At 57.7% G+C, this 11,343-nt stretch overlaps 1 protein-coding gene across 1 annotated transcript; it reads right to left on the reverse strand.

Annotated features, from left to right (window-relative positions):
• Positions 1 to 64: 64 nt before the first annotated feature.
• On the reverse strand, positions 65 to 10,924 carry SELENOO (selenoprotein O; the record flags this gene model as incomplete). The annotated part of the gene is made up of 9 exons (XM_080706632.1): positions 10,344 to 10,924; positions 7,050 to 7,253; positions 4,664 to 4,844; positions 3,627 to 3,757; positions 2,929 to 3,206; positions 1,206 to 1,356; positions 518 to 703; positions 278 to 434; positions 65 to 205 (listed from the first exon to the last, which is right to left on the reverse strand). Exons 1-9 carry the CDS (start codon positions 10,895 to 10,897, stop codon positions 65 to 67), a joined length of 1,983 nt encoding a protein of 660 aa, XP_080562758.1. The 5' UTR covers positions 10,898 to 10,924.
• Positions 10,925 to 11,343: the final 419 nt, after the last annotated feature.

Genomic DNA, 11,343 nt, shown 5'->3' on the forward strand with positions numbered 1-11,343 from the left:
TGGAGACAGTGTCTCTGCAGCTCGGCCACACTTGGGGCCTGGGAACCCGAGGCCACTACGAGGATCAGGTCACGCAGAGTTCCGCTGCCCACAGTGGCGGCTTGCTGCTATAGGCGGTCCACCCGCTGGCCGCCCCCTCAACGGCCTCGGGGGGCTCCCCGTCCCTGCGGTAAGGAGACTCCAGCAGCTTCAGCACTCGCCGCACCTGGAGAAGACAGGGTGAGCTCGGCCAGGGCCAGCCCGCCCTCGGGGACGTGCAGGGAACGGTGCCGCTTACCTCTGAGAAGTCTCCCTTCTCGGCAGCCTCAATGGCGTTCTGTGCAATGTAGTTCCTCAGGATATACCTGGGGTTGTTGGTGTGCATCACACGCTGACGCTCAGCCTGCCACGCGGCAGTGTCGCCAACACCCTCCATGTCCTTCTCCAGCCGGGCCCTGGAATTACATCCCAGGAAACAGGTTGTGGTCACCCCTCGCCCCGGCTTTCAGGGTCACCTGTAGCCAGTGGCAGCCCTGACCTGTACTCCCGTAGCCAGTCGGCCCAGTGGCCCTCGTTCCTGCTCTGGAGCTCTGCAGGGCTCAGCTGCTCCAGCCGGGACTGCTGCTCCACCCGCTCCAGCTCTCTCGTGACGTTGGCCCGGGTGCCGATGAGAGCAAAGAGCTGCGGGTTGGACTGCGCCAGCATGAGCATCATGGAGAGCTGCCTGTGGGGACGGCAAGGGTGAGGGTCTGCACCAGGCAGGTGCTGTAGGTTGGCTGGAAAAGGTGGGAATGTTCTCTGCATCCTAACCAAATGCCACTTTTGGGCTGGAGAGTCATTAACTCCGAGTGTAGCGTCTTTGGGGCAGTCACTGCCCCCACTACCCACTAAATTCCTTTCTGTATGACCTGTTTGGTTTTCTTGTTCAGAAGCCACAACCGGCACTTCCCATGTCTCGTCCTGAGTGTGGGCTGGATCGCTCCTGAGCCACAAGCTCTTGTAAAGAGGTGCTTGCAGGCACAGTCCCTGCCAGCCACGCTCCCACCCCATGTTGGCACCTACCCTTTATGACCAGTGGGCCCAACACTGGAGACACGGCCTGACTGTCCCCGTTCCTGGGCGTGGGGGCAGTGGGCCCAGGTATGCCTCTATCCCCTCCCACCAGCCTGTTTCTGAAGGCTCCCCCCTTCTGAAAACAAATTCCAAGGCAAGACCTGAGTACCCACCGGGGGTCCATCTGGGGGCGGAAGGCCAGTTTCAGCTCCTCAAGGGAGGCACACTGTGAGATCAGCTTGGCCAGGAACTCGGGCAGGTCTGGTGACTGTGGCTCGGGTGGGAAGGAGCTCAGCAAGGCGAAGGTGTTGGTGAAGTCAGCACCTGGACACGAGTCTGCTCAGGTGCCAGGAGCCACACGCAGGCCCACCTCCCAGACCCACCACACCCTCTCCCGGCGCAGAGCCCTGGACGCCTGTCCTGCCTCACCAGCCCCCTCCTGTGGCCCTGTGGTACCACGAGAGGCTGGCCCGGCCCTCCCTGCCGCCCCTACAGAGCCCTCAGCCTGACATGTCATGTGTCCACCCTAAGAAACATCTAAAAAACGAAAGGTCAAACTAAACAAAGGTAGAATGGAAAAGAACAAGAAAAGCTCTAAGACAAACGACACGTCCCTGTCAGCCATGGGCAAGCACCTCCTCAAAGGGCAGAAGACAGGACCCACTGCGTGCAGTAGAAGGGGCCTGCTCTAGAGTCAACACAGGATGAAACACGCCATGCAGCGACCAGGCGTAACAGGTGGCCACACAGACGGCCAAGAACTGGAGAGCCAGAGAAGAGACGGATCCATGCTCTGAACAACAAAACCCTGCGATATGCAAAGCAAACATTCAGCTCTAACGAGATGAGCCGGGCATGGGGGCGCACGCTTGGGATCCCCACGCTGGGGCGGCTGAGACAGGAGGCTCATGCAGGTTCAAAGCCAGCCTCGGCTACTTAGTGAGACCCTGTCTCCAAGTAAAGTATAAAATAGGTCTGGGAGTACAGCCCCGGGGTAAAAGCCCCCAGGTTTCACCCTGGGTACCACAAAAAAATAATAGAAAAAAACCCCAAAGTAATAATTGGTTCTTTTTCTTTTTAAAAAGCAACAAACTTCTCTAGACACAAAGAGGTGACACAAAAAGATTCACTACTGATACAGACATGAAGTATTGGATTATGAAAGCCAGTGCATGACTCGCTTGAGATACCTAGAAGTGTAGGTGGCGACCTGTACTAAGCGGCCTGCCCCGTGTTTCAGTCAAGCAAGAAGAGTTGTAGCAGCACATGTTGGCACACTCCTGAAGTCTCAGCAACTGGGAGGTTGAGGCAGGAAAATGGCAAGTTGGAGGCCAGCCCAGGCAAGACCCTGTCTTAAAATTAGGGGCTGGAGATATAGTTCAGTGGTGGAGTCCTTGCCCCTGTGTTCAATTCCCAGAACCACACACAAAATGACTCTGACCTGCACTGACATGGGTGAGCAGGGAGGATGGCGGGCTGGGCGCTATTTGGTTGCACTTAAGGAACCAGAGCAGTCAAACGCAGAGACCAGCAGAGGGCAGGCCAGGCTGGAGGCCCCAGAGGGTGCTCAAGAGGACAGTTCCAGTTGGAAGACCGGCTGCAGAGCACTGTGAATGCTCTGCACAGTCCTGCACGCTGTGGTGCCAAGGACACCCAGGTGTTCTACCCGAGCTGCACTCCCAGCCCTTTTGTTTTGAAACGGTCTAACTTGCAGAGGGCTTCGCTAAGTTGTTGAGACTGTCCTGGAACCTATCTCAACCTCCCAAGTTCTGGAATTACAGGCATGTGCCACCATGCCTGGCCATGGCTATGCTTTTTGAAAATGGTTAAAAGCGTAACCTGTCTTTGCCCAGTGAGGCCACTAGGGCTGGCTATGGCGCGCACCCCGCTACTCACCAGTCACCTGCATGGTCTCCAGGAGCTTGGTGACCAGAGCGCCATCGCCCTGCTCCGCCTGCAAGAGGCCCAGCTTCCTGCGCATCTTCTGCAGGTAGTGCCTCTGGAATTCGGCATCAAACTCCTCGGCCAGAATGGCTTCCCCCAGCTCATGGGGCAGCTCGGGCTCCAGCACCTCAGCCAGCTTCTGCAGGTTCCACTTGCACACCTCGGGCTGCTTGCTGTAAGCATAGCGCCCGGCATTGTCTGAGGCGTTGCACACGTGGTCGGGGTCATACCTGCCACACAGGGCGAGAGCTGGAGTACTGCAGAGGAGACCCCCAGAGGGGAGGGCCTGTCTGTCCCATTCCTGGAGGGCTGGGCATGATGGTGCACACCTGTAATCCCAGGACTTGGGAGGCCGAGGCAAGAGGATCTCAAGTTCACAGCCAGCCCCAACTACTTAGTGAGGTCTTCCACAACTTGAGACGTTCCCAAATAAAATCAGACTGGGCGCACAACACTGTGCAGAGCACCTGGTGTTGTCTGAGGCACTGTGCGTGTGGTTGGGGATGAATCCCCAGTACCACAACAAAAACCCTGGCGAGGCCCTGCTCTCTGCTCACTCTGTGTGCTCCACCTGCAGTCGGGGGGGGCGCCCCCCCAGCACTCACCCGGGGCCCTGGACACAGCTGGGCACAGCCCCCGTAGCACCTCACCTGTCCAGGAAGCCGAAGGGCCCGTAGTCGATGGTAAGCCCCAGGATGCTCATGTTGTCGGTGTTGAGCACACCATGGCAGAAGCCGACACACTGCCACTCGGCCACCATGCGGGCCGTGCGCCTGGTCACCTAGGGCAGGACAGGCACTGAGGACCCCTCCTCGCCAGTACCTCCCGCTCCTCCAAGCCAGAGCGCTTCTGCGGTGCCGTGGGCTCTGTTCAGTCTTCTGCATGCCCTACGCACTGGGAGTTCAGAGGAGCTGGCTGTGTTGTGCCTTAGTTTTATGCCATTTTTTTAATGCTTTTATCTAAACCAGAAAACAGGCAGCCCAGACTCAGGCCAGGTGACCATGAGGGCCTGGCTGGATCTCATGGAAGAGAGCAGCAAGCTCTACACTGCCCGGCACAGCCTGCCGAGGCCCAGCCCGCCCACCCCAGCACCAGGCGCCCTGCTGCAAGAACCTTGCTGGGCCGGGTGCGCTGCCTTCAGCTTCACCAGCAGAGGGACTGCCTCAAAGACAGACCACCACCGCCACAGGAGCCCCGGCTGAGGTGCACGACAGGGCCCAGACTCCTGCTGCGCCGCCCTGCTGACCCAGTGCCCCAGGCCTGGTCCCACGGTGCCTGGCAGCCTGTCCCTCTTGGAGAAGGTGCTGAGTGCTGCCCTCCCTGCACCTCCACCCGGCTAGACCTTCCCCCACGCCCACTGCTGCTGCAGGTCCCCAGCCAGCTGAGGTCCTTCTCCACCACACAGATGCCCCGTGACAAGGACACCTTCAGATCACGTGTGCACATGTGCACTGAGTGGGTGGGAGTGGGGGCCACAGTGGAAGGTCCTGGGGGGGTCGGGCCAGGGCCCAGCTTGGGCAGCCCCGTCAGCTCCTAAGTCAGAGTGCCTCCAGCTTCTGCAGTATCAGGGCCTGGCCAGTGCTCACCAGCTGCCCAGCACACCAGGCCACAGAGGTGAAGGGACCTGCAAAGGGGTGCTGGGCAACAGCCTTGGTCCACGGGAGGGCTTGTGTGCGGCTCCACCTACTTCTCGGAAGAATGCAGCGTTCCTCTGTACGCGGTCACTGGCATGGGCAGCCTGGATTTCAGGGTAGAAAGAGCTGATCACGTAGTCAAGCAACTGGACTCGGATGTCATCCCGTCCCACGCTGGGGCCGGCGCGCCCCGTGAGCTCATCAGCAGGCTTGAAAATCTCAAAGGATCCAAACCTGGAGGAAGGCCAGAGTGTAACAGGGCAGGCAGACCCCAGCCCCTGTGAGAAGAGCGAGGGAGCGGTGGCTGCTGGACCTTGTGGCCTGCAGTGGAACAGCAGTACCTGGGCACACTGAGCCACCAGCCAGAGCTCAGCCAGGCTCCGCGTGGCGGGGTGCCGGCACTCAGAGGCCCATGGGTTCCTGAGCCACCAAGCTGTCTCTTCCCACCCAGATTGAAGAACCCAGGGGTGTTCTACCTCTGAATATACCCCAGCACTCTTTTATTATTTTTATTTTTAAATTTTTTTGGTGGTACTGGTGGTGGAACCCAGGGGCTTTCTACCTCCGGGCTATACTCCCAGACCTATTTTATATTTTATTTAGAAATAGGGTCTAAGTTGCTGAGAGCCTAAGTAGCCGAGGCTGGCTTCGAACCTGTGCGATCTTCCTGTCTCAGCCTCACAAGCGCGAGGATTACAAGCGTGTGCCACAACGCCCGGCTGTCTTTTATTTTCATTATTATTATTTTATTTGTTTTTGCAGCACTGGGGATTGAACTCAGGAGCATTCTACCTCTGAGCTACACCCCAGACTTATTTATTCTTTATTTTGAAACAGGGTCTCACTGAGTTGCGAAGGGCCTCACTAAGAAGCTGAGGCTGTCTGCAAACTGCGATGCTGTCTCTGCCTCCCAAGCGCAGGGATGACAAGCGTGTGCCACCACGCCCAGCTTCTATTTTGTTTTACTTTTATTTTTTTGTTGTACTGGGGATGGAATCCAGGGACCTCTGAGTTATACCCCTAACCCTATTTTTTAATTCTTTTTATTTTGAAACAGGATCTCACTGAATTGCAAAGGGCCTAAGTTAGCTGAGGCTGGCCGCAAACCGCGATCCTGTCTCAGCCTCCAAATGCTAGGATTACGAGCGTGGACCACCACCCCCAGCTCTATTTTACTTTTAAATTTAAAACAGGGTCTTGCTAAGCTGCTGAGGCCAGCCTTGAACTTGTGATCCTGTCTCAGCATCCCAAGTACAAGGACTGTAGGTGTGTACCACCCTGCCTGGCATGAGGAGGGCTCTTTGCCCCTAGCATCTCAGCAGGACAAGTAGGGTTGGCCTTACCAGACTGTGTTTATAAGAGGTCTTGGTGTTCTCAACAGGGCAAATCCCCCAGGTACAGCAGGCATGTCTGGAGAGATTTTGGTTGCCCTAACTGGGGTTGCTACTGGCAACCAGCAGGCAGATGTCAGCGATTCTATGACATCATACGAGACCACGATGGCCACCATCCAAACATCAACAGAGCCACTATGGAGGGAGCCTTCAAGGACGGAGCACAGCTTGGTCACCAACCTCCCTCTTCCAGTGTGGGGCAAGCCAGGGACTGACGCACTTGGTCTCATCAGGGCACTGGCCAGTCTAGGCCTGGCAGAATGGGTAAACTACAAGGTCACCACGGTCCTGGCCTCCTGACAGCTCTGGGTTCAGGTAATCAGGGAGGCAGCAGTGATGGCAAAGACAGGCCTTCAGTTAATGAGCAACCGAGTGGCAGTGATGACCCCAAGGACTGCAGCACTTGCTGTGGATGGGCCCGTTTATTTACTTGAGGATTGAACCCAGTGGTGTTCTACCTCTGAGCTACACACCCAAGCCCTTATTTATTTATTTTTGCTGTACTGGGGATTGAGCCCAGGGGCATTCTACATCTAAGCTACACCCTCAGCCTGATTTTGGAATTACAAATGTGTACTGCCCTCCTAAGCTCAATTTGTTCACTTACAAAGACACTGAATAAGGCCCTTTTCTTGGTAGATCCTTGTCATAAACTCCTAGGAAACAGCATGTGTGTGCACCTTTCCAGAACCTTCTTTTTGGGCAGCCCCTCTTCCCAGGGACGCTCCTCTAGTGTGCAGGGTCCTGCACGAGTTACTGGCCTGGGCTGGCCTCATCACCACTTCTGGCTGAGATGAGGCCTGCAGAGCCTGGGGAGGGGCTTGGCACAGTTGCAGGACCCTGATCCAGAAAGGACAGAGCCCTCTGCACTACCTGCCCCTTGGTGGGTACAAGGTGTCTGCTTCAGGACAAGCTGGACATCCTGAGAGGCCAGGAACTGTCTCCACTCGTCCGTCCTACCCAACCTTGTGGCTGCATTAGTGCAAATCTACGAGCCTACAAGCAAGCGTGCATAGACAGGCCTAAATCGGGACCCCGGCATTACCTTATAAAAGTGGGAGCTATACGCAACACAACCGTGCACTTTTCATATTTTGGATTACCATCATAGAACACGTCGCGCACCACTGTGGACTCAGACGTGACGCAGGCCCCAGCCCGCGTGGTGGGGATCCCCAGGTGGAACATGGCTTCGCTGCAGAGAAACTCTCGGATGCTGGACCGCAGGACCTTGCGGCCATCAGCCTGTCTGAAACCAAACACAGGCCCCAGGCCAGTCAGGCAGGTGGCTTCTCCAGAAAGGAAGCACCCTAATTGCTTTTGTGTGGTTCTAGAGATTGAACCCAGGGCCATTCTACTTCTAAGCTATACCCCAGCCCTTTTAAAAATTCTTTTTCTTTTTCAGTACTGGGGATGAAACCCAGTGGCACTGCACTCCCGAGCTACACCCCCAGTTCTGTTTTTTTAGTCTTTTAAATTTTGAAACAGGGTCTGAGTTGCAAAGGGCCTAAGTATCTGAGGCTGCCTATAAACTGCGATCCTCTGGTCTCAGCATCACAAATGCTGGTATTACAAGTGTGCGGCACCACACCCAGCATCCCAGCCCCCCCCCCCTTTTTAAAATAGGGTTTTGCTAAGTTGCCGAGGCTGGCCTCAAAATTGCAATCCTCCTGTCCCGCCTCTTAAGTACTGGGATAATAAGAATACACTACTGAGTCTAGCTCTAAAAGCTTTTTTTTTTTTTTTGTGGGTCTGGAACCCAGGGGTATTCGACCTCCGAGCTACACCCCCTGCCCTATTTTTTTAGTTCTGTATTTTGAAACAGTCTCACTAAATTGCGGAGGGTTTCACTAAGTAGCTGAGGCTGTCCGCGAACCGTGATCTCCCAGTCTCAGCCTCCTGAATGCTGGGATTACAAGCGTGCACCACCATGCCCGGCTTATCCCTAAAAGCTCTTTAATGAGGTTTTTGCATAGCTCCAACACCACTGCAGACCAAAGTCTGTTTCAGATTGATTCCAGACACTCATGGGCCCAGTGTCACCTGGGTATGGTAGCTGTACCGAGTTCAGCCGCAGAGAAGACCCAGACAGAGAAGACCCCCCCCCCAGCTCCAAACACAACCTCAGACCTGCATTTTTACATTCACAAATTTATTTACAGAAACAATCTTACAATAATGCGCACCCCTAAATAAAGTACACCCCTGTACTGTACTACTTACAGCAGAACAATTGAAACGACCTGTGAAAGCCGAGGCAAGGCTGGCTACCGGGCACCCAGCTAAGGGCCCACAGGCGCGGCCCCAGCAGCACAGGCCAGAGCAGGCCTGCGGGCCGGAGCTGTACTCCACCCTAGGTGGTCTGGCACAACTTTTTTTTACCCCTGGTGCTGGGGATTTAACCCAGAGGCATTCTACCTCCAAGCTGGATCCCCAGCTCAATTTTATTTTTTGGTGGTACTGGGGATTGAACTCAGGTGGATTCTAACTTGTAGCTATAAGCCCAGCCCTATTTTTGTCTTTTTTTGAAATAGGGCCTCACTAAGTAGCCGAAGCTGGCCGCGAACCTGTGATTCTCCTGTCTCAGCCTCCCAAGCACTAGGATCGTGAGTATGCACCACCACGTCGGACTCTTGCACAACCATTAACTTGTTCTTTTCCCAACTGCACCTGGGTTCTGCTTGTGAACCTTGCACTAGGATGAGGACTCAGCATGGACCTGGCTTACCTGCCTGGGCACAGCAGAAGGGCAAGAAGTCACCTACCCATTCCCAAAAGCACACCTGAGCGCTCCAGCAGTCCTGGCCTCACAACTGCACTGGACACGGCCTCAAGTGTGGGGACATCAAGGCCAGGGGCACTCAGACAAAGGGGCAGCAGGCCGGAGCAAGAACCAAGGGGAAGCATCTGGAGCCAGGCAGTGGTGCACGCCAGTAATCCCTGCGACCAGGAAGCTGGGGCGGGGGGACTGCAGGTTCAGGCCAGCCCGAACAACTTAAGAGACTCTTAAAAAAAAAAAAAAAAAAAAGGATCATAGATCCCAGGCCTGGAAGCATGATTAAAAACCTCAAGTCTTCAAACACAGAAAGCGTCCTCCACGGCTGGTCCAGTGACAGAGCACTTGCCTAGCATGCTGGAGACCCTGGGGCCAACTCCCAGCAACACAAACACAAAAGTCTTCCAATAGCAAATTACTTTCACAAGGCTGGTTTTTATGATTTGTGAAAATACACTTTTTCTTTTTGGTGGTACTGGGGTTCCTGGAAGCCCTTCTACCTCCGGGCTACACTCCCAGACCTGTTTTTACATTTTTATTTGGAAACAGGGAGGGTCTCCTAAGCCAGCGCAATCCTCCTGTCTCTGCCTCCCAAGCTTGGGGATTACAAGCGTGTGCCACCACGCCCGGCGAAAACACACTTTCAAAATAAGTTTTCAAGATGAAAACGTGCCGGGTGTGGTGGTGCACACTTGTAATCCTAGTACTTGGGAGGCTGGAACAGGAGGATTGCAATGTTCACAGCCAGCCTCAGCAACTTGGGAGGCTCTCTGTAACTTAGTGAGACCCTGTTTCAAAATAAAGAATAAAAAAATAGGGCTGGGGGTGGAGCCCAGAGGTAGAACGCCTTTGGGTTCTAGCCCATGTACCACACACAAACACAAAAAGATGAAAACATCTTTTTGAGGTTTAAGGATGTTGATAGAAAAGGCCTGTGAATCTGGCCTGAGAGAGGGAGACGGAGCCTGGTGGGAGGATGGTGGGCTTGTGGGTGTCTGGAGGAAGAGGGACAAGAAACACAGGTTTAGAATGTTTGACCATAAAATGCCAGCTTGCATCCATAAAGTCGCTCAACAAGCACTTAAAGAGTACGGGCAAGTATGTGGACTGTGCTTTGCAGTGAAATCGGCATACGCCCGTCCTGCTGGGGTCCATGGGCAGGGCCGCAGTGGGACCAGCTCCTCCTGGGCCCGGGTCTGCTTTGACAGCCTCGCCTCGCGGGCCAGGAGAGCTGGCGGGAGAAGGCAAAAGGGGGGTGGGACTGACCCGGCGGGCAGGCGGGCGCCCGGGCCACTGAGGAAGCACACGAGTCGAAAGCGCTGGAGGGAGGCAGACTGGCAGGGGGCTTGGAGGAAGGCGCCCGGACGCAAGGCATCGCCCCACCCAGCGCCTGGGCCGAAGCCCGGGGGTGCCGCCCGCGGAACTGGCCCAACGCCCCGGCGTGTCCAGCAGAGCCGACCGCCTCGCGCTGAGCTCTCCCGGCGGGGTTCCGCTCTGCAGACGCGCGGCGGGAGGCCGGCCTGCGCCCCCGGAGGACCACCCCGCCGGCGCCCCGACCCGCACCTGGAGAAGGGCGTGGGGCCGGCGCCCTTGAGCTGCAGCTCCCAGCGCTCGCCGGCCGCCGTGCACACCTCGCCCAGGTACATGGCGGCGCCGTCGCCCAGCTGCCCGGCGAACTGGCCGAACTGGTGTCCGCAGTAGCAGTGCGCGGCCGGCTCGGAGCCCGGCAGCAGCGCGTTGCCGCTGAAGAAGAGCGCGGCCTCGGCCTCGGCCTCGGCCTCGGCCTCGGCGGCGCCCAGCCCCAGCAGCGCCAGCGCGGGCCCCGACAGCGCCACGAGGCGCGGCTGCCGCAGCGGGACGGGCCGCGCGCGGCTGAAGCAGGCCCCGGGCACGGGCCGCGGCGCCGCCGGGGCGCCCTCGGGGCCGGGCGGCGGCGTCTCCACCGGCAGCGCGCGCAGAGCGCGGTTGTCGAAGCGCAGCCCCGCCAGCCAGCGCGGCGCGGGCTCCATGGCGGCGGCCCAGGCGGAGCAGAGCGCGGGCTGCGGGCGGCCGCGGGGCGGAGGCCGGGCGCGGGCGGCCGCGAGCGACGCGCGGGACGCGGCCCCCAGCGAGGCCATCCGCCGCGCAGCTCGGCCGGAAGCCCGGCGGCCGGAAGCCCCGCCCACGAGCCGAGCGCTGGCGGCTGCAGCTGCGCGTGCGCGGGCCCGCCCCGGAAGTCTGGCTCTGATTGGCTCCCGCTGGGGGCGCCGGCCACTCGCGGTTGGTAGAGGCCGCGCTGGCCGCCCTGCGCAGCGGGCCAGCGGATACCCGGTGCCCAGCGACACGTGACACGTGACAGGCCGGATGGCTGCGAATGGGCTGCCGTGCGGGCCGATGCCCCCACTCGGGCCAAGCAGATCAGCCCTGGCCGCACGCCAAGCTGCAGGGACCTCGTTTGTTTAGATCCGGCCCCAGCGCCGGGGGGTGCTCCACCTGGAGCCACACCTGACGGCGTTCTTGGGACCTGCCAGCCTCTGGTCACCTAGAGCTGTCGCGTGGGGACAGTTCTGGGCCAGCAAGAGCC

Source organism: Muscardinus avellanarius (genome assembly GCF_963383645.1).
Source record: "Muscardinus avellanarius genome assembly, chromosome: 11".
Classification (NCBI taxonomy): Eukaryota; Metazoa; Chordata; class Mammalia; order Rodentia; family Gliridae; genus Muscardinus; species Muscardinus avellanarius.